The 22,544-nt window shown below is 53.8% G+C and overlaps 2 protein-coding genes across 2 annotated transcripts; both read right to left on the bottom strand.

The window, feature by feature from the left end:
• Nucleotides 1-4,890: 4,890 nt before the first annotated feature.
• HOXB4 (homeobox B4) lies at nucleotides 4,891-6,578 on the bottom strand (the record flags this gene model as incomplete). The annotated part of the gene is made up of 2 exons (XM_084239417.1): nucleotides 6,025-6,578; nucleotides 4,891-5,189 (listed from the first exon to the last, which is right to left on the bottom strand). The coding sequence occupies exons 1-2, from the start codon at nucleotides 6,479-6,481 to the stop codon at nucleotides 4,891-4,893; spliced, it is 756 nt and encodes a 251-aa protein (XP_084095543.1). The 5' UTR covers nucleotides 6,482-6,578.
• Nucleotides 6,579-20,226: 13,648 nt separating this feature from the next.
• HOXB5 (homeobox B5) lies at nucleotides 20,227-21,700 on the bottom strand (the record flags this gene model as incomplete). The annotated part of the gene is made up of 2 exons (XM_084236697.1): nucleotides 20,227-20,474; nucleotides 21,139-21,700. 2 exons carry the CDS (start codon nucleotides 21,698-21,700, stop codon nucleotides 20,227-20,229), a joined length of 810 nt encoding a protein of 269 aa, XP_084092823.1.
• Between the last annotated feature and the right edge of the window lie 844 nt (nucleotides 21,701-22,544).

Raw genomic sequence — 22,544 nt, 5'->3', positions numbered from 1 at the left:
GTGCCCCTAATATTTCCAGTCCAGGAACAGTCCAGTTCACCTTTCTGTTTGCTCCATTTCCTTCCCAAGGCCTCTAGCCCCTGCATTTATTATGCCACCCAGGGACAAAGGAGATGATATCAACCAACAACTAGTTATTTTTGCTTGAGACAGAGTCCCCAAGTTACAGGAGACCATTGACAAAATGCAAACCAACAGTCCACACACAGCCCAGCAAGGTTCTGTCTCTCTTCCTCTTAATCCGAAAGGAGTATTTCCTCTTCCCAGCTGGAGTCTGTCTGTCTGTCTCTCTTTGTCTCTTCCCCCTCCTAAGAGAATGGCTGCTGGTGTGGGCTTTTAAAAAACACATCAAGTAGAAATACAGACAGGACTCTGTATTGAGGATTCACTTTTTAGCAAATCCTCCACTTATCTCTGCAAATTAAAAGTTGCTGGAAACTTCAGTTAACGTGGCAGAACAGCCCCTGAGAGTGGTCAGTATAAAACACTGACCCTTCTCTCACCTCTCTTGTTTCTCTTGGTCTCTTAGTAGCTGGGATGGGGTTGGGGATTTGGGGAAGGGGGTGAAGAATGGTTACAGGGATAGCTTCCTGAACAAAGAAACTTCAGAGGCTGTGGATTTGGTTAAGAGACCTTAAGAGACATTAACTTCCAAGAGTGGACATGGAGGGAGCCCTCTCAGTCCTCAGGACCCAGGGTTTTGTTCCCCTAGTTCCCTGTGGACCCCTTATATAGCCTCCCTTTGCCTTTCTTCTTCAAATCCCACCAAGCCAAATAGGAAAGAAGAAAAGGATGATCTGAACATGGGGGAGAGGGGTGATGAAGCCTGGCCTAGGGAAGGAACTCTGCACAGAGAGACAGATCGTCACCCTCCACTCCTCCCCTGGCTGTACCCTGAGCTAAAGTATTTACTCTTCTTATCCCTGATGGTCTGTAGTAGGAAAATAATCCAAAAATTCCAAGAAACTAAAGAAGGGGTTGGGGGCTGGAGGGAGATGGAAAAGATGGGGCACACAACGGCCCAAGGACCCCTCCCTGCCGAGGTGACTTTCCCTCCCAGGCAGGAAGCAGGGGCCAGCACAATGTCCAGTCTCAGAGAGGTCAAGGGGCTTCCGAGGTCATTTTGTGGTTCTAATACTGAGCTAATCGCCTAGAAAACGTGGCCTCTCCATGAACTCTCTCTCTCTCTCTTTCTCTCTCAGCCAGCCTCCAGCCTCCAAATCCTCAGTGAGCCCCAAGGAAAAGGGGCCTACATATTCAGGCCTGGGGCAGAGCCTGCTGGCTCCCTGGCCACTAGAGGGAGGGGGGGGCGGAGAGCCCCCAAACCAAGAGAGCCAAAGGAAACCAAACCAAACCCTGAACCTCCAGGAAGAAGGGAGGGGGGAGTCAAAGAGAAAGATTCCGGTGCCAGAGAAGCTCGCCTGTGAGCAGGACAGTTTCCTGCTCCAGAGAGTTGCAAATATTTGTCCAGAATCGCAAGCTAGGCGCAAATATTAAAAAACAAAGACATCCACCTATATCCGGCTCCAGTGCTGGTGCATCCCACTATTCCTGGCGGCAGCAGTGACAGCTCACCCGCCAACAGACACCAGACACGTAGGACCCGAGGAGCCCCCAGTGTAGACCAGCAGAGTCGCGAAACAAACCAGCTCCTCAGTACCCCACCTTACAAATATGCACACACGCGGGTATTCCCCCAGCCGCCTGCATTTTCCAAAAGCGGAAAAGCACCTCTGGGCTGCCTCCCAGCCAACCTTCTCTGGGTTTTTTCAGAAGCCCTGACACCTCCGCCGCAAGCAGTTCAAACACTTTCCAGGTGTCGGCCCCTCTCTCTCTGACCCAAGCATCAGTCATCATAAAAGGCAGCAAACCTGACTAAGTGTCCACCATAAAAACCCGAGAAGACAGTTGAAAAAAGAAAAAGGAGGCGACAAAGTGTTTCTTCTTTGTAAAAAGAGCTTATAAAATGATCCCCCCCCACCACCAAAAATAAAGTCAGCTCGGGGGTGGGGGGGGTGCTCATTACCTTTGCGCCTCTCGCCTCCTCTCGCAGACGCCGAGGATCCCATTCATGGCGAACGGTGTCTTCCAAACTGAGAGAAAAAAGTTTTCAACTTTATGGTTCCAAATTTTTTCCCCCTCGCAGATCCGGGAGAGACGGCTAACACTTTTTTCCCCCAACAGCCGGTCTGCGGAGATTTGCTGTTGAATAATAACAAAGGAGAGAGGATACGTATTTAAAGAAAAGAAGTGATTAATGGTTTTCTGTATAATTCTCACATTTTTCTTAGCTCTTGTCTACACAGAATGGCTGTGAACTTTAAGCTCCATAGAAATCTTTTTTATTCTATTCATACCTTCCAACGAGCAGCTTTGATTTGGTTCTATAGAGACATTCCTGGGGGGGCATATGCTTTTTAAGAACTATTTTCCCCTCTACCAGGCCGCCACGTCCCCTGGCAGCTAAGCATCACACCGCGATTCGACCGAAACAAAGCGCCGGTCTCATCCTCCAAGTCCCGGGATTTTTTTATGAGTCTCCGGGCAGCATTTACCCGGCGGGTTAGCCGCCCTTGCCTGCTCCCGGACACCGGCCCGCGCGCCCCCTGGTCCTGCCCAGCCTCAAACTCCCCGCACTGCGGCGAACTGCAAACCAGAGCAATACCAAAGAAAGAATAATAAAACGTGGGTGGGGGGTTGGCTCTTTTTATTTTCTGAAGAAAGATGGGACCCCAAAAAAACGACTTTTAATTGCATATGCTCTCCAGAGCTTTTTGGAGAGGGGTGGCTGGACCCTGGACATCATCCGGGGCCCCCGCGGCCCAAGCTCCCAGACCTTAGAACTTCTCATTGGGTGCAGCACAAAAGCGACCCGAGCAGGACCATGCTGCTGAGGGTCATCTGCACCCCAGCCCCTTCCCCCACTCCATTCTAGGGGTGACTGGGACCTCAGAGACATAAAGCTATTTGGTCCCCAGTCATACCTTCGATACTTTCTATGAGAAAGAAAATGAAAATTAATACAGGAGCAGGGCTTCACAAAAGAGGCCATTTGTCTTCTTGATTATCTATTTGCTTGTCAGAGTTTGAGCTATGGCACCGGCTAGCTCCTTTGTAATATAAAAATACTCTGAAAACCTGCAAACACCCAGAAACATCTGTGCAAAAAATTAGACTCATTAAACCCTTAAACACCTCAGAGGAACACGATACCTTCTTAGGCAGGAGGAAAGAGGCCGGCCTCGCGGAATCCTCTCTCTCGAACTTTAATAAGCAAAGAGCCGTCTGTCTAGAAGGAGACAGCTTAACCGCATTTTATTTGCTTATGACAAATAAATCACAATATGAAAGGCTTTGCCGCACTTAAGCCTCTTGTGTCCTACAATGAAACATTTTCCCCCCATTAGGGATTGGAGTCAGCCCTCCCAGCCCTTTCAATCCATTTTTGGACTGGAAGGAAAAAAATTAAAAGGCCCAAACAGAACACACCCATCCCAAAAGGAAAACAAGCCAGCTATTACAAGTTGGAGTCCTCCGAGACAGAAATTCCCACCGGACCCTTTGGAAAAAATTCTTAACCACATGCACTGTGAGTGGGGTGCTTCAATCTACTGGGTGGCATTTGTCTGTATCTTCACATCAAGGTTTCAACAAAAACACGCCGTGCTGGTCACAAGAAACCAAACATTTATTTCTATTGTCACTCCATACAGGACACAAAGTTTCACGCCAACGAAGGGTTTCTAGACTCGGGCAGCCCCAGAACTAGGAAGGGGCCTGGTTTGGAATGTCAGAAAGAGAATAGGAGAGCAGACGTACATGACATAAACTTAATAATAATATAATAATAATAATAATAAAATAATCATCATCGATGCAACAATGACAAACTAGGGGGGAAGTCTCCCAAACGTGGTCTCCCACACTCGGGAGGGGCGCGACATTTTATTTCCTAGTTTCACATTCATTTGCAGTCTAGGAGAGAGGCCTCTGCTGCACCGCCCTAGGTGAGCCCGAGGGCCGTGCCTGGCTCTCGGCACTCTGCAGACCCCTCGCCCTGCCAGGAATGACTTGACCTTCCAGAGGAAGGCCCTTCTGGTCTCCAAGTCTCTCCTTTTTTTTTTCTTGGACTCAATTTACCTGCCTGCTCCTGTGTTACCAAGGCCGCCCCCCACCCCTCCACTTTCCCCCTTCCTGCTGCCCCCATCCCAGCCCTGGGTGGAAGAGGATGAGCAGTCAGTGTCCCCGTGAAAGGGCGCGAAGGGGGGAGGAAGGTTATGTGTGTGTTTGTTACCGTGGCCAAAACACTGCGCTATCTGGCAGTCAGAGGGTGCTTTCGCTGGGTGTCAGGAATGGGGGACAAAGAAAGAAAATCCAGGCTGTCTTCCAGCAGCGGCAGCAGCAGAGGCGGCGGCCGAGCCGAGCCTCATTTGTTAGCCGGGTGTCGAGGTAATGGTCGCCACGGAGGCCCGCGCTCTCCTCGGCAGAGTAAACAAGACAGATGGGCCTGGGCCTGGCGTGATTAAAGATGAAACGCGGATCCATCTTCGCCAAAGCTGAAAACGAGGAGTGCAGCCTCCTCCTATTTCTCTTTCTGTCTTTTTCTTCCTTCTTCTTCCTCTTCTTCTTCTTTTTTTTAAGGAAGAAAGCAAGAGACTTGAACCTTGCTTCTGGGGGGCCTCGCTCGGCTCCCTATTGTCATTTCTATAAATAAAGCTTCCCCTCCCCCTCCTCTGCGTTTATTCGTGTAAATAGATAAAATGGGGGGGGGGGCAGGTATGCTTTAGGGGGCCCGGGCCCCAGGGTCCCCTCCCGCATCTCTCCCCGGCTCCCGCCCCGCAACCCGCCCTCCCCGAGGTCCGTGGCTCCCGCGCCGCGCGGGGGGGGGCACTAGAGCGCGGGGGGGCCTCCGTTGGGCCGCCCGGGGGGCCCGCCGGCTGCGCCTGTGGTGCCACCGGAGCGGATCTTGGTGTTGGGCAACTTGTGGTCTTTTTTCCACTTCATGCGCCGGTTCTGGAACCAAATCTTGATCTGGCGCTCGGAGAGGCAGAGCGCGTGGGCGATCTCCACCCTCCGGCGCCGCGTCAGGTAGCGGTTGTAGTGAAATTCCTTCTCCAGCTCCAAGACCTGCTGGCGAGTGTAGGCGGTCCGAGAGCGCTTGGGCTCCCCGCCGGCGTAATTGGGGTTTACTGGACACACACAGAGAGAGGGAGAAAGAGAAAGTTTTATTGCCCCGAAAGGGAGGGGGAGAGCCCTTTCTTCCAGCAAACAGCGGCTCCCGCCCTCCTCTCCCCACCTCTTCTTCCTCCAGAGGGGGGTGGGGGGCGAAAGGGAAGGGAGCGGCCCCCAGGAGGAGAAAGAGGTCTCCGAGTTTTGGAGATTTGTTTTCCTGCTGTTGTTGTGGGTGTCTGGAGGGGGTGGGCATGGGAGCGAGTGGGAAATCTTTACGAGGTTTTAGGCGCTCCCCACACCCCGTGCACCCCTGGCTTAGGGCCGGGGGGGGGGTGAGAATGCGGGGTGAAAGAGGGAGGGGGCGTCCCCAAACCCTTCTTCTGTTAGTTCCACCCTCGCTGCTCAGATTCCAAGCAGTGCCTGCCTCCAGCAAAAACTTTTGCCCACTTGTCCAGCCGAAGAGTCCGATTAGAGGCAAGAAAGGGAAAAATAAATACTGGGAGTTGACTCAACTCTCCGCTTAAATACAGATGACCCCTCCCCCCGCCCCAGCGCCCCACCACCCCCCGGCCTTCCAACTTCACTGAGACGGCATCTCCCTGGCGAAAAAGTCGCTGGTGAGAATGGCAAAGAGGATGGTGAACCGACTTCAAAGGCGCGGGGCCCACCAGGCCATAAAAATTTATGGGGGATGTAATTATGTGGCTCTGAAAACAGGCGACCGTAAATCTCCGGCAATGGCGAGTTTATAGCGGGGACAATTGGCTTCTCCCAGCCCCCCCCCCCTCCAAGCCTGCGCGTCCCTGCAGTGTACAGCGCCGGGGTGGGAGGGGAAGGGCCCCACGCACTCACCCGTGCTCACGTGAACTTTGCGCATCCAGGGGTAGACGACGGGCTCTTTGCACGCGGAGTGGGACGGGTTGGGGTGCAGGGGGTTCTGGGCGCAGGGAGGCGGCGGGGGACTGCTGCTGACCGCCTCGCAGCGCTGGCCCGGCTCCGGGAGGAGGGCCCCGGAGGGCGGCGGCGCAGGAGCCCGAGGGGACAGCCTGGGCGGCGGCGGGGGCTGCGGGGGTGGCGGAGCGGGCGGCGGGGGTCCGGGGTCCCGGCAGGCCGCGTAGCGCTGCACGGTGCACGCCGCCCGCCGCCCGAAGCCCGCCTCCGGCTGGAAGCTGCTCTCTCGCCGCTGGCCGCCGGCGTAGTACCCTGGCGAGTGGTCGCTGGGTAGGTAATCGCTCTGTGAATATTCCTCGCACGGAGGGAACTTGGGGTCGACATAGTTTGAGTTGATCAAAAAAGAACTCATAGCCATTAATTTCTGGGAATTGCCCACAAAATATACTAAAATTTATTCCGACCCCTGACTCGTTTTCCTGTTTCCGAAAGCCCTCCTACTTACTGTCAAGTGAACAAAGTTAGGGGCCCACGTGATCCCCGGAGCCAATGGCCGCCCCGCCTGCGATTCCCGGATAAGGAAATCTGCTCACCCGGACCCTACTCCAGCCAAAGAGGCTTATTTCCCCTTCTTCTCTTCCCTCTCCCCACCCACCCAACACCAGGATTTACATAGGGCTCCTGCGGGGCGACCGCCTCCTCGCCCTGCGCTCCCCGGGATGAGCGAGAACCGCGCAGGTTGCCATCAGGGGGCCTGCTGGGGCGCCGAGCAGCGCGCGCAGTCCCTGGACCCCCCCCCTTAGAAGTTGGGGCTCCGGGTGTAGCTCCTCCAGTTCTTCCTCACCTCCACCCAGCACTCGCTGCCTCCCATAGGTCCCCAATATGCTCCCCACTGCCGGAGGGGGCCCAAGCCCCCTGAGTCTATGCAGGGACTTAAATGAGGGGTGACTGGGGTTCCATCCAGAGAGGGGAACCCACAGTGGGCTAAGGGGCGCTTAGCACCGTGCTCGGCTCGGCTGCCAACCAGGGAGGGGCTGAGAGAGGAGGCGTTGGGAACCAGCGGGGAGGGTGCGTGGAGGGACTTGTCAGAGATGAATGGAACCGCGGGCGGATCGATAGGAAATTCATGCACTAATTCGGGGAGACCTCGCCTTCCAAATCGCATTTAGCTGCGCTATTAGTTTGGCTGTGTCAGTCAGTCCGTCTGTTTCCCTCTCCTATTCTCTCCTCCCCTTACCCCACATAACCCACGCCAGGAGGAATGACTTGGTTCCCCCACCCTGAACGTGAGCAGTGGAGTAAACAACCTGCAACTTTTGAGAGCAAACTGAATAGCAATTTGCTAATCCCAGAACCACAGGAGCAATCCTAACCACCGAATCCAGACATTCTAATTGCAGCTAATGCCGCCTCCACAGCGAACAGGAATCTCACAGCCTTTCAATGCTGGGATAGGGACCCTAGAGGTGACCCCCACACTTATATTAACTCCCCTTGGTAATTATGTATTTCCAGGGCATCGTGTTTTGAACCCAAGCAGAAAGGCAACCTCAGCGTCCATTTGAAAAGTGAATTTCCTTCGCGTTGGCACAATTGAAGACAATAACCATTTTTTCTGGGATTTTCAGTAAAGCGTCCCTGAGCCCAGAATACAGAATAGATGGGCTTGAGGCAAGAGAATAAATTTAAAACATCATCAACATTAACCTCTTAAAAGACGTGAAAAGAGGACTAAGGCTCCTGGGGACAGGCATGGGAAGATTTCAGGTAAATGATTCCTTCATCTCTAACCAGTTGCGGGAGGAAAGAAAGAGGAAGAAAAATTCAAAAAAGGAAAGTCTTGGCGAGGTCATCATCGGATCATCCTCATTTAGGAAAAAAAAAATTTCTTCAGGGAAAAAAATGAGCGGAGTGTTTATGTCAACTACATATTCCCCTAGATACGAATTTGTGACCACAAAATTCCTTACACAAATTCGGATCTACAGGGTATATACAGAAGACAGACAGATCTTCTTGGCCCAGAAATTTTCCAGTTCTCCTACTTTCCGTGTGTTCTTCGTTTGGGGCGTGGTTTGAGTGGTTTGATTTTATTTCGTTTTGTTCTAGTTTTGAACTCTGAGAGCAGGAAAAATCACTGCGGGTCCATTGTTGGAATCACAAGGTTTTCAACTCTCTTGCAATAGCGAGAAATAGAAGCAGCCGGTCCGCAGAAGGACGCGAACCTCGCGGCCGCCGCGCAACTCTCGGCGGCGCATGAATTATGAGATGTAAACATTAGCTAAGCACAAAAGGAGGAAGGGTCATCCCGAGGCTGCCGCGAAGTCAGAATCAGGCCCTTCTGGGTGCCCTCTCGCCCCTCCCCTCCCCCCAGGACTTTTTTTTTTTTTTTAAGAAAAACAAAACCCCAATCGACTTCCCCATGCCCCTCGCAGCCTTTAGTTTGTGATCAAACGAATATCTAGATATTTTCCTAGGCGCCTCTCGGCAAAGGGAGGAGGGAAAAACTGCTGGGTGTGAAGGAGGGTGTCATAAAAGTCCTTTTGGAAAAATTCAATGGTAAAAAGAGAAAGAACCAGCTGTAAAGAAAATGCTGGGAGACCAAGCAGATGGGGCTCCCGGATATTTAATGATGGGCAATTCTATTTACAACCTGAGAAAAAGATCAAAGGCATTTCATTTCCGAATGAAGGGCGAGGAGGAACCATAAAAGGTGCAGCCAGATGATGTTCTGCCCCTTCCCAACCTCCCTTGCCTCCTGGGGCCAGAAAAAGGGGATAATTCCCAAATTTTGGGTGAAACCCCAAATTCACCTCTTCAGCCTCAGGCAGGTTTTCTCTGCCTGTATTTGCTGACTTGGCCACCTGCTAGGGCTGCTGGCAGGGAGGCCAAAATGGGATCTGGGGAACCTGAGAATCCGTCACTGTTGAATTTATTTAACTGGTACACTGGGCTGGAGGGAAGTGATACCAAGATTATGACGCTGATGACCTTCACAGGGTGAGGGAAAGTGTGCACAGAAGACGCTACTTTCACACCCACGCCCCTCCAGCTATGTCCCTAGGTCTGAGAAACGCTTGCACCCCCACTGAGCAAACCAGAATAATACCAATTTCATTAACAAATACAGAAATAAAGCAACCCTCTAACCACCACACTCCAGAGTTCTCTGCCCACTCTAGCCAAGGGACCCTTACAGGTGGGTAGGAGGAGAGCACCCACCTGCGAGCAATTAGGTCCAAGAGACCCTCTGACTCTCTATCCCAAACCTAGATTGCCAAGGTTGGCCTTGGGAAATCAGCCTGATTTCTAACACCAGCAATCTCTTAGCCAGGTTGAGCTCACATATTTGAAAACACACATGCACGCGCACGCGCGCAGACACACACACACACACACACACACACACGGTTATATGAATGCCAACCGTTACCTTTGCCAAGAGAAGGTCCAATAGGTAGGCTCAGACCCCCATCTGTATACCAGAGAAACCGAAGTCTAGCCCTGGGCCCACAGACAAAGTGCCTGGGTAAGACCCCCCCCCAGCCCCCCCAGCCATAAGCAGCTTCCGTTCCAAGTTTTGTCACAGGCCACTTAGGAGCCCCAGGACCCATTCCAACTGGTCAGGCCCCCTCCCCCACCCCATACCTCCAGGTCCTTCTCAACTTGCCCTGCTCTCCAAACCCGTCCAACTCGTCGGTTTCGAAATTTGGGGAGGGCATCTGGGCCTGTCTGCTGCTCTACACTTCACAAGGAATGCGGCCCAGGTGCCCGGAGCACCCCAGAGAAGGACGGGAGGCAGAGTCACTGCAGGGCTGGGAATGGCTGATCCTGGGCACTGGGCGCGGAGACTTTCTCCTCTGCGCGCTGGAAGCCGCCACCTGCCCATCCTAAGGAGGCGCACTCCCCCCACCCCAGCCGGGTCCAGCCGCGATGGGTGGAGGCAGAGTTTATCAGTGACTCCCAAGACGAGTTTCGCCAAAGCTGGAGGCTGCCTTCCCCTCGCCCCACACAACCCAGAACACTAACATCAGTGCGCGCAATAATAACATAAAGAAGAGCTGGGGCTCCGCGCGCCTTCGGAGCCACGGCCCCTGCGCCCCGGGTCGTTTGGCAGCTCTCTGGCCGGCGCCTCCGGGCAGCCACAGGTTGCTCGCGTGACCCCTCACGGCTCACCCCTCCCCCGAACCCGAGCCAGCCCACGCGGAATCTTCTACCGTTAGTCGGCGGGCGAGGGGGCAGAGCCAGGGAGGGAAAGCGAAGGGCCGAGCAGCAGCCCCCAGCCGGCTCGCGCACCGCGGCAGCCGCGCGGAGAGTGGAAGGCCCGGAGGGAGCGGGCAGGGTACTCACCGGGCGGCTCCCGCGCCCTCCCGCCGCCGGCCCGCCCGCACGCCCGCTCGGCCACCGAGGAGCTCCTCTTGTCCATTATTGTGTGGCCGGAAAACCGAACCGCGGCGGCGGGCAGAGGCGCTCCGGGCCCCCTTTGGAGGCCGGAACAAGACTTTTTTTTTTGGTGTGTTTTTGTTTTTGAAGCGCAAGTTTTCGTATTAATCTCATACTTTGGCAGTCTTTGTTAAACAGCTAGGCGCGTCACGAGGCTCTCAAACATTTTAATAATTTTTAGACGCCGTGACCTGCGGTTCACCCCTCTTCGGGCCTCCCCCACGAGCAGGCAGTTACTATAATACGCTCGCGCAGTTCGCTCGGTCATATTGAATTTTGCGCAGGTCATTACTTGGGAGAAAAATGACAGAGCAGGAATTTGATTCAGCTCATCCTCTCCAGCTCGACTTTTTGCCAGAACCCTCTCCTCCCTTCACCCAACCCCCACACCCAAAAAGTCCCATTCGGATAGGACTCTATGGGCCCCGCCCCCGCTTTGATATTCCATCATGCCTATATTTTTGTCAGCTGTGGCTCCTGGGGCAAAGAAGAAGTTAGGATTCCGTGGGGTTCCTTCTGTGGTCTGTTCTGAAGGAGGCTGGCACCTGGAGGAGTAGAAATGTGGCCTTGGGGACCTGGGTCCCAAGCAGGCCTGTGCCAAAGGACCCCTCCTGCCTTTCCCCCAAATGACTGCAGTGGCAGGGTCTGTAGCCAGACCCCACTGCACACTCCACCTATTTTGTCCCCTCTTCCAGTGCCAGAGACATCCATTTTGGCCAAAACTTTGGTGGTGCCAGAACCCCAGGAATGACCCTTTCATCTCTCAGGCTGAGGTTTGGTCCATAGACCAGCATGTTTGGGGAGGACAGCGGGAACCTGCACAGAAAGGCAGGACTGCCTGGTCAAAGCTGGAGACTTGGCTTTAACTCTCTCTAAAAACTAACCAATAACCTCCTTCCCTCCCCCAAAAAAATTAAGCCAATTCTCATCTTTGCAGTAACTCCTTTGACTACCAACATACCACTATAAGGAGGTTCAGGAACTAAACAAATAGGTGCTACAGTTAAGAACTTTCATTTGGTTTGTCCCTTCAGAATTAATATCCTTAGGACTGGATTGTCAACACATTTTCCCCTTTCTCCAGCCTCTATGGGAACCACAGGGGTAGGTCAGGTGATTCACTTGCCATCCAGTTCAGGTCTGGGGGAGTGTTGGCAGGGTGCTATACCCCCAGGGAGGGGTGGTCCAGAGAGGACATCCCTAGGTACCCAGCTTGAATGAGTGGCAGAGGACTCTCCGTTCCCACCTTGAGTCCTCTCTAGACCAGGATCTCGGGCTTCTGTGCCAGTTATCACACACAGCGGTACATTTACCAACATGCTATCCTAGCAAGGAGGAAGAAGAGATGGCTAAGGGGAAACAGGAGGTGAGAAGGATTTTCCAGTTCTGGTTTTGACCTCTAACACCTCTGGACCTGAGGAATTGCTCCCTGTCCTGACTCCCCAGAGAAACTTGCCTGCACACCTCCACTGGTTTAATAATAAAAAAAAAATTGGGGGTCAAATTGATTTGAATTTGACATTAAACCGTTGTCTCTTCTGGCCCTATCTCATAAAGCATCTTTATAAGAATGCTCAGGTTATCTCAGTTCTGGCAGGACAGACACCCACAGCGCACCTCCTACATTAAATGCTTGGAAGAGAAAATGATGATATCTCCTACTGCAACAAACAGTCATTTAAATACCAAAAATAGGCATATGCCCTGGTGTTATAATTATAGAGCCTCTCTAAGCATTTTAGTTATGAACTAAACTTAATGCAAAGATTCAAGGTTCATTTCAGGTCGCCTGTTTCAACTCCAGTTTAAGAGATCTCTGTGAGGCCATTCAGTATTTTTCCTTCTCATTTCGCCTCCCTCCTCCAAATTGGAAGAGGGATTCTGGTTGAACATACAAGTGGAGGTTTGGGAGAGAGCGAGAAAATTAACAAGCTAAACTTCTTTCAATATCCAAGTTCTTAAACCTAAGCAATTTGGAAAGAGGGGTGGAAATTTAGTCCTGGCCATGCTTATGAATTCCAACTGCCTGAACCCAGCAAGGAGAAGAGGGGATGAAACCCTGAAGAACCAGCTGTCCTGGGGGTGGGGGGAGGAGTTTGGGGAACCAACTATTTGGCCCCTTTGGGGGTAGCAGGGTGGGGCTGCTGGTGAGAATCAGGCCTTCACCTTGGAAGTCTGTTTGGCCCCATGTCCAGCAAGGATGTGTGTGTAATTGGATTTTTAAAATGTGTGCGGCTGGGTAGGTTTTAATTAAATTTTATATGGTGACTCAAAGATTATCTTTGGGAGAGAAAATTACGCAGAGGAGTCACCGGGCCTGGAGACCTCTCTTTTATGCAGTTCCCCACTCGTTTTTTTGTTTTGGAGGTTTGGCAGGGAGCTTTGAAAAAGGGTTTCTTCCTCCCTCAGTTTCTCCTTCCCAAGATATCTGCCTCTTCTCCTCCCCAGCCCACCCGTCTTCCTTACCTCAAGCATCTTTGCTGGTGCTCTCTCTTCACACACAGCCCCCTCCTCTCTCACCCCGCCCCCGCCGCTAGATGCCTCGGCGACTCACGCACGCTGTAAACTTTTGACCCTCCAACTTTGCGACCCCTCGGGCAGTAACACTGGCCTCACCGCCCAGGGTCTCATTCTGCTGCACTGGCTGCAGAAACCCCAGCGTAAAACGTTTTGCCTACCCCTCCCCCCTCTCCACCAGCACCAGGGCCTTAGACTTGGGGAAGCGATTTTTTGATTGTCAAATAACTCCTTGGAAGAAAGGCACCAGGTGGATCCCATTCCCGCATTTTCACCGGCACCCCTTGTTGGGATGCCTGCGAGCGCTTTTCACAACCCGCCCCTGTTCCCTAGAGGGGGTGGCATCGCAGGGCCAGGGGACCTATGGGAGTGGTACAATGGGCTGACCTGGAGAAGGGTGTTTCTGGGGTGAAGAGTAGAGAGCGCCTGAGTAAGTGTTCCTTGGAAGCGAGGGGGCCAGTCCCCACGGGCTGGAGGGAGTGCTCCCTGTCCAGGCAAAGCGTGCCCAGCTGGCCCAGGGCCACCTTGCGCCGCCGCTCGCTGGCGCCTTGGAGGCCCCAGCCTGGCTGTGAACTTGGTCTAAGGCGGACTCTACTGGCAGCTCGAGGACGTTACAGCTTCTGCCTCTCCGCCGGCGCAGCTGCAACCCTGGCGACCTGCGTTCTTTCGGTTTCCCTGAAGCCAAATATGGCCCCCCAGGCCCCCACCTCTCACCAGAGAGGGATTCCTTCTTCCTTCCCTAGGGGCTCTTGGGGGTCAGAAAACAGAAAAGAGAGCGCGAGTTAAGAGGGACACAGAGAGAAAGAGAGAATGGAAACCACAGGCCAAAGCTGCCATATACAGGAGTGATCCTCGATGGTGCCTTCCAGCCTAAAGAGCCTGTGCTCCCACGCTGGGGCTCCCCTCCACGGGCCCCCTAAATGCTTCTCTCCAGGTTGGATGGCCTCCCTCTTACGCGGCCTGGGTCGGCTCGTCTCGTGGCTAGGTTTATGTTGCTGCGGCCTGCAAGGTACCTCTCCTTCCCGGGGCGCTCTCGGCCTTACCCCCGGGGCTCCGCGGTCAGGGATGCAGCCACCAAAGCCCGCGCCGCGCCCGGAGGCCGCAGTGGACGCCGCCGCGGTGTGGGCTCCGCCGGGAGGCACCGCAGAGCCGCCAGCCCGAGGCCGAGCCTGGATCCCATTCCAGGGAGAAGAGAGGGATGCTGTGCAAAGTGCAGGTCCCTCTCCGTGAAGAAATGTAGTGAGAAGAGACGGAACAGAGACCCTTGAGTCATAGAGAAAAGGGAGTGGGCGAGGGTAAAACTTGGGAAGGCGGTGACATTCGGGGTCTGTCAGGTTTCTAATTACCCTAAATCCAAATTCCCTCCCAAAGTCCCCCCACTTCGTCTGGGAGCCCACAGTCCGGTTCCTGGTAAATTCTCCAAAAGAAAGAACGAAAAATCGTCCTAAACCTGTAGGCATGGCCCTGCCCGGGCAGCCGCGGAGGTGCCGGCTGTGTGGCCGGCGGCGGGTAATGTATGCGGGGCGGCTCCGAGCCCCATGTAGGCCGGCGCTGCAGCCCCGTCTGCTGACCTCTGCGTGATCCCGGACTCTATGAATTATTGATGAGATATGAGCGCTGATTTCCCCTTTCAGGATGCAAACTCCATTATATTGTTAAAATGGCGATTTAATCGTTGAGAATAGCTTTGGTGTGGGTTTTTTCCCCCAACTCATTTGCGCCTCCTTCCTTTTCATTTAACTCTCTTAATTAAATCCTTTAACAGATTTTAATCACTTTTTGGAGGGAGGGGTAGGAGAGCAGGGGGAAGGACATCGCTACCACCAACAACAAACACTAAAACAAAACAAGCCCAAATCCATAAAAATCTTCCACCTTGGGAAAGTTGAAATAAAGGTGGGAAGGAGGTGTGAACCCTTCAGAAAGGTCCTTCTGGGAACTCCAGCCAGAGGATCCCTCCAGCGGAGGGCTTGGGGAAAACTAAGTGACAAGGCAGAGCCTGGCCTGGGAGGTGTTCAGTTCCACTGCCCAGGAGACTGTGCAAGGAGTCCAACAGTGGTGAATTTACCCTTGCAGAGGAGTGGAGGAACTTCAAAATGGGGGCAGCCCTCTGATTGTGGTGGGGAGGGACTCTCCAACCTGAGTCCCAGGGCACTTAGGGAGAAAGGTCCATTCTCTTTAAGGGGCCCCCATTTCTTCCCTTCTCCCCCCCAAAAAAACTCAATTTCCAGGCGTAGTGTCTGTATTAATTAATATGAATGTGTAACAGCACTGCAGCAATCAATAGATCCTGCTGTGGGCAGATCCCAGCCTCCAAATCAAATTACTTTGAAAAACTCCAAAAATGGAAAGGGTGACTGGTGGGCTCTCCCCTAACAGAGGGAAGGGCTTCTTGCTTGCCCTGTCCTCCTTGGCTGGCAGGGTTGGTCTCCAAGCTGGAAGCCCAGATAGGCCAGAGCCCTCTCTGCCATCCGAGAAAGGCTGAGTTTGGTAGGTTGTGCTGAGTGACATCTTCTCCCTTGTTCCGAATCCTGCCTTCTGCCCCAGCATCCCGACCTCAGGATAAAGGAGAGGAGCAAGACCAAGAGAGGAGCTTCCTCTGGAATCCTGCCCCCACTTGCCCACCAGCCCTCAATGAATAGGTTCTCTTAGCTAGGGAAGGGTTAAGTGTCCCTGCTGCAGTTATAGAGAGGAAGCCAGTGAAATATGGGCGCTCGGAACTCCCGGCCCTGCTGGTTTTCCTGTTTACACTTCTTTATACTTCCTCCCACCCGGTGGCCACGGAGAAACAAAACAAAAAAATAACCAAATAAAACAAAACCCCAAAAATCAAATTGTCCGCTGAGTGGTGGTCAGATTGGCCTCTGAAGGGGGAAAGTGTGCAGCTTTAATCTCTGGCTACTGCTTCCTGCGCCCTGCCCCAGATTGAGTGTGCACTGTGGCTGGTATAAGGATCCAGGCAGAAGGCACCAGCCTGTAGCTCAGAGGCCCAGATCCAGCCAGGGAGGTGAAGTGAGTGGCAGAGAAGGTGGAGAAGAACCCTGGAGAGAAGCAGCTTTCCCCAAGACAGTCCTGGCAAGGCCAGAGGAAAGGGTGTGGGTCTGGGGCACAGGAGAGAGCTCCTTGTACCAGAAAAATGCTTATCACCTCTCATCTGCCCCCCAATGAATCCTTCTTGGGGTTCAGGAGAGAAGATTTCCCAAAGAACCTGAAGTGGGGAAGAGGAAAGCCCCACTAGGGCGTGTTCTTTATGATCCGCTTAGAGCTGGAGGAAATCCTCCGAGGGTTTTGACCTCCGAGGGGCGGAAGTGGGCACCCCCGCCCAGGGATGCTGTTCCCATTCCGGAAAATCTGTCCAGATATACCCAGCAGATGTCCCTGGGCCACCCGCCCCACACATTCTTTATCAGAGTTTAGAGAAGATGAGAGGGGGCAAAAAAAATCTTCAAGGGCAGACTTGGTGGTCTGGGGTTTCTGAGAGAGGGAGGCCAGGGGCACAATAGGACCAGGGTTTCCTGGAGGCCCCAGGTTGGAGTCTATCCCTGCTGCATTCTTCTCCCGCAACACATCCAACTTATCTGCACTGGCCAGAGTGGAAGCCTGAGGAAGCTATGCCACCAAAATGTATTAGTATTTTTAATTGTGCTGGGGATCCTTTGGGAGCTGATCAGAGTCTCCCCATGAATATCAGTGCCCCATCCATTCTTAGATGTGTCTCCACACCAGGGTGAAGACCCCAAACTCTCTATCCTCTCCTCTCAAAGCCTGTAAAGGGTTTCCCATAAGTCAGGCCTGGGCAGGGACTGGAGTGCACAGGGGACAAGATAGCTGCTGCAGGAAAAGAACAGAGGTCCTTTCCTGGGAAGTGGGGGGATCTTGTGACCCTTTCCTTGTCCCAGAGATTAGAAACCCCTAAGGTGCCCGCATGTTCAGTCCCAGGGACCATCCACGGGAATTGATAAGCTGAATCAGGAGATGGCAGACTGGAGAAATCAGGAGTGCCAACGTGGTTAAACTCCTGGGTCTTAAAATTAGGAGATTGATTTGGAGGGATGAAGGCTCTGACTTTTAGAAGAAAGGTTACTTATTCTTAGAAAATAACAACCTGCGGGGGTCAAACAATGAAATCCCTCTAATGTGTGGCACCACAAAACAAAGGATATTTTACAGGTACAGTGAGAAGAGAGCAGGGAAGGAAAGAAAAAAGAGAGCACCTTTCCAATTCTCCCTCCCAGCTCCTGTGTCCAGTTTTTCCTCTGGACAATTGTGGGGGTCTGTGTTCTTGCGTAAGTTTTGTTTATGGATTTCCAGGGATCCTCTAAGCAAGGAAGAGGCTGTCCCCTTCCCCATACTCCTGGCCAGGAATTAGGTTTTGGATTTGAGGGGATTGCCCCCCTCTGCCCATTCCCCATTCTGATCTCAGGACCCTTCTTAGAACCAAGCAGAAGGGATGACTTGGGGCCAATAGGCTGAAGTTGGGTGCAAAAGTGATTCGCTCCCCATCTTAGATAACCCTGATGAGGCTATGGAGAACCAGAAGGACCCCCTTTTAGTGGGGTTCAAAGAGCTGAAAGCCAGAAAGTGCCCCAGTGCAAGGCAGCCCACAGCCGCTGCCTTAACAATCCCCCCTGCTTTTTCTCAGCTCAGATGTATCCAGATAAAAGTGCCCAGCGGCGCGCCCCCACACACCCCTGACAAATGAATGTCATAAAGTTCCTCTCCTGGGGGTGGGGAGATGTCTGTCTGAAGATATCCAGCAGCGAAGTGGCCCCCACAAGAGGCCCTTCTTTCAGCAATACGTATTCCCCTTCTAGCCCCCTAAATTTCCAAGGGCACTGAAGGAACCCACACAACCGCCTTTCCCCACAAATGTCCAGACACTCCTGCAAATAAAAACCAGGCACTCCGACGGCTGAGGCCTTATCCAACTGAGCGCCCCACTTCAGGTCACCCAGATTGTCAGAACTTGGTGCAAAAAGGAGACTAAATTTCCCCCCTCTTATCACCCTACAGCCCTGCTGGGGGCAAGATTTCCTTCCCCAGTTCCAAGCTCCAAAATTACAAGGGAAAAAGCGAAAGCTGGAAGCGACTTACTGCGGAGTGCTGGGCCTGGGCTGCCGCCACCGCCTTCTGGGCTGAGAGAGCGCTCACCTACCTCTGCCCCCTTCCCCACCACAGCGAGCAGTTAAAGTGTCACTTAACATTCTGGAGAATGTGAAATATACCGCGCGGTGTCAACTCCCCAAAACCATAAAACTAACTTTATGGACCTCACGTGACTTTCTCGAGCCAGTGAGGGGTATCTGTCTGACTTCTCGGCGATTTTTACGATCTAACTTCGAGATAAAACCCCTATCCATTTGACATCTAAATGTCATAGCGACTTTTGGGATAGTTTGCTATGGACAAAGGGGGACAAAGTCAAGGGGTGAGGGGGAAGGAGGGCCCAGTAGAGCCTCCACGACCCTCGGCTGCCTCCTCACCAGCTTCCCCTCCCCCCAAGTCCTGTTAAGAAGTTGGGCCAAGCTGGAAGGGATTGACCGGGTAAGTGTCCAGACATGACTCTTGCGCTCAGGGTGGAGGCTGACTTGGATGGAGGAGGACTGGGCCCTGGCCCTGGGCCAGCCTGACTGCAGGGGGAACCCGGGGGTCTTCCAGGAGGGACCCCAACTCCTAATCAAGAGGGAAGGTCAGTTGGGCCCCTGGAGAGAGGGAACCCTTGATAAATGTAGAGAAGGCTGAGGGGAGAGAAAACCTTTGAAATTGAGGTGATTCTTTTTTTTTTTTCCTTTTTGGACTCAGTGGATGACAGGACTGAATTGGGATTTGGAGCAGGGGACATGGGGCTGGGCAGGCCTGTATCACTCCCAAAAGGCCAGGAGTCTCCTTGCTCAGGATTTGGGCCCAAAGTACTTTTCTTGAAGAGGCTTCCATAAGCTTTCTGGCCAGTTGATAGAAGGCCAGGATGGAGTCCAGCTCAGCCTTCCCCTTGTCCCAGCCCCACTTGGGGTTTCTGGGCCTCTCAGTTCCTCAGGTATGGAATAGAAGCTTGTCCCCTGGCCCAAGCACTGCTGGCCAAGCCAGGGATGGACCTAGGTGGCTGAGAGGGACTGATGGTGAGCATCTTGCCTCCCTTTCCCTGTACCAGATCTATCAGGAATGGTCTAGGGTGTGCCCGGTGATGGGAGAGGCAGGCCCTCAGAGAAAAGACAAGTGGAAGGGCGGTAGAATAGGGGAAACATTTATTTGACTTCAAGGAAAGCTACAAACAAATACCAAAAGCGAATCACTGAGACAGGCCCGGCAAAGACAGATTTCACACACAGCACAGCATCCACTCGCTCACCACAAATGGTCTTGGAAGCGAAATGGGTAGGGGGAGGGGGTGGGTCTGACCCAGACTATCCCCATATTTACAAGCTTTGTTTGGGCCCTCCACGCCAGACCCATGGATTCACAGAGAAATACACAGACATTTTACACTGAGGATTATTTTTGTTTCCGGATACTCCCAGACCAGGCCTTGTGGGGCCTACCTAGGCGGCAGGAACTTAAATCTCACTATTTTCCTTCCCTCTTCTCAACATCACCCCTTTGGTCCTCCCTGGCCTCTTCCCACCCCAGGACCAAGCCACCGAGAGACTTGGACCTGGGGTGTGGGGCGGGAGGAGGGTGGAAAGAGACACAGTCATCGACTCCATCTTTGAGGCCAGCTCAGCTGGGCCCCCGGTGCTACGCACGACCCCACCTCAGCTGCTGCCCCTTAGAGAAGTTTCAAGCTGAAACTCAAGACACAGCGATCATCCTTTATAAATAAGTTAGAAGAACATTGATGGGGAAGGGGAAGTTCACATTAAACATGCGAGTTTCTTTTTTTCTTTTCTTTTCCCGTGGGGAAGGAGGGCAACCACAGACACCATCATTCAGAAACACTGGTGGATTTGGGGCGAGCGGAGGGGCGCATGGAGGGGGAAATAATAATTATCATATTATTATTAACAATAATAACAAGATTAACCAGTCCAAGAGAGAGGGAGCCACAGGAAGACCTAAGACCAAACGAAAAAACGTAACACAAGGCCGGGGTGAGGCAGGCTCGTGGGACCCGGTCCCCAGCGGGCGGCGGCAGCGCGGGGAGGCTGGAGGGGCCGGGACTGGGGGCGGGAGGGGCTCTCGGGCCGCCCAGGGCTCCTCCCGGCGGGCTCAGGGCTGGAAGGCGCTGCCGGCTGTCGCCAGGCTCATACTTTTCAGTTTGTTGTCTTTCTTCCACTTCATGCGCCGGTTCTGGAACCAGATCTTGATCTGGCGCTCGGACAGGCAGAGCGCGTGGGCGATCTCGATGCGCCGCCGCCGGGTCAGGTAGCGGTTGAAGTGGAACTCCTTCTCCAGCTCCAGGGTCTGGTAGCGGGTGTAGGCGGTCCGGGCCCTTTTCCCATCCGGCCCCGTCATATCTGGAGCAGACAGAGCAGCGCCCCAGGCAACGTTATTCCGGTTAAGGGAGGGGGCCCTGGGTGGGAGGGGGCGTGGAGCAGGACCCAGGCGTCCCCGGCACCCCGCTCGCCGCAGCGCCCATCCTCCCCACTCCAGATGCCCTCGTCGGAGCGCCCTTCCCGCCCCCCATCTCCTGCAGCCCCCACTTCTGCCGGCAGCGAGGGCGCCCGGCTTTGTCTCTTGCTCCCTCCGTGAGCCTCACCCTTTGCTGGGCTCAGGCGGCCGCTCGCCCCGGGAGGGAGGGGAGCGCCTGCACTTTTGCCCTGGAAAGCCCGTTTTCCTGCTCGCCCCTCCCTCGCTAGCGGCTGTCTCAGATTTTCGGGGGGTTAGCAGGACCCTTCCCCACATGACAGAAACCCCATCCTGCACCCTAAAGCTAGCACAGCTGAGAGAATAAAACCCAAACCGAACATAGGAACAAATTATGAAAAATACTCCTCTCCACCCCCCAGCTAAAGAGCACGTTGGCTCTGTCCCCCAGTAGTGAGACCCCGCTTCGTGACTTCTGCCCCTCTGGAAAAAAATAAATCTATATTTGAGGAAAAGCCAAGCTCGCCTGCCCCCCCCAGCCCCCCAAACGCAGAGAAGGAAAGCCGAGAAGACAAAAAAGAGAGCGAGAATTACCATGGCTGATGTGCAGCTTCCTCATCCAGGGGAATATTTGCGGAGTCTGCCCCTCGGGCGCGGCTGTGGAGGTGGCCATGGGCTCTGGCTGCGCCCGAGCTAGACTCGGGCTGCTTAGCTGGCTCGCCGCTTCCTCAGGCTCCGAGGACGCGCTGGCCTCGTCTATTTCGGTGAAATTGGCGCTGGAGCTGGCCGGGGTCGCCTGGTCGGAGGGGGACGAAGCAGAGGGTTTGGCGCCGTGGCTGTCGCCGTTGGTGCAGGGCAGGGACTCGGGCGAGGACAGGGAGCAGCTCGACGCCGCTTGCCTGAAGCGGGGCTCCTGGGCGGGCGCGGGGAAGGCGCGCGAGCTCTCGCCCACCGCCCCAAAGTGGCTGGAGGAGGCCGAGGAGCGGTTGACGCTGAGGTCCATCCCATTGTAATTGTAGCCGTAAGAGCCGGTGTGCATGGCAGCGGGATCCCTGTAAGAGCCGCTCAGAGAGCTGCCACTGCCATAATTTAGCAACTGATAGTCCGGGCCATTTGGATAACGCCCCGAGAAGGAGTTTACAAAGTACGAGCTCATTTGGGTGATTTTGGAGGGCTTGATTTGTGGATCGTGGTCGTTATAACCCTGTGCTTCACGATTTATGATGTATTAATGAATTATAGCGATGCACTGTACTTCGTTTTGCTATGTATGCGGCCAAATATGGGGGGGGGTTGGAAGGGGGATGGGGGGGCGTTAGGGAATCACGTGCTTTTGTTGACCAGTCGTAAATTCTCGCTGATGACCTCAAGAGGTAATTCATGCTCTATGGTTACAAATAATGACGATCCGAGAATCGTTAGGGCCGATTCAATGCGAGCCTCCGAGAGAGGGGGAAAACGGGAGAAGGGGGAGAAACGGGAGAAGGTTGGCGGCGGCCTCTGAGCAGAGCGCGCCACCTTCCGGCGATCGGCGGGAGCGCGGGCCACAGACCGCCATGGCGGCGACCGCTGCCTCCCTGCTGGCTCCCTGCAACCGCCCTGGGAGAGAGAAACCTGGCCTAGGCTCATCCGTCGGGTTGAGTCTTTTAAGGGAGGGATGCAACTGAACCTTTCCTCGCTTTCGTAGACGTGGCGTTAGTGTCTCTATTTGTGTCCTCCTTGCACTTATCATCATCATCATTATTGTTATTTTAACTCTGGTAGATGATCAAAGATTGAGTTGCTTTTCCCTTACCCAGGTTTAGCAAATCTCCAACTTGGGGGTGGAACTGGGGGCAGGGGATGGTTGGAAGATGTGTGTGAAAAGCAATTATTGCAGTGGGTTTCCCGGTAGCTTGGCCTGGCCTGCTTCCTGACCCCGTTGCAGTGACTTGTCCATAGCTTACGGGCTTAGCCGAAAGGGCTGGGCAAGGGTTGGAAGGAGAAGCTTTCACTTCTCC

Source organism: Talpa europaea (genome assembly GCF_964194135.1).
Source record: "Talpa europaea genome assembly, chromosome: 7".
NCBI lineage: Eukaryota > Metazoa > Chordata > Mammalia > Eulipotyphla > Talpidae > Talpa > Talpa europaea.
The sequence above is the reverse complement of the archived record's forward strand: the minus strand, read 5'-3'. Positions and strand labels throughout refer to the sequence as shown.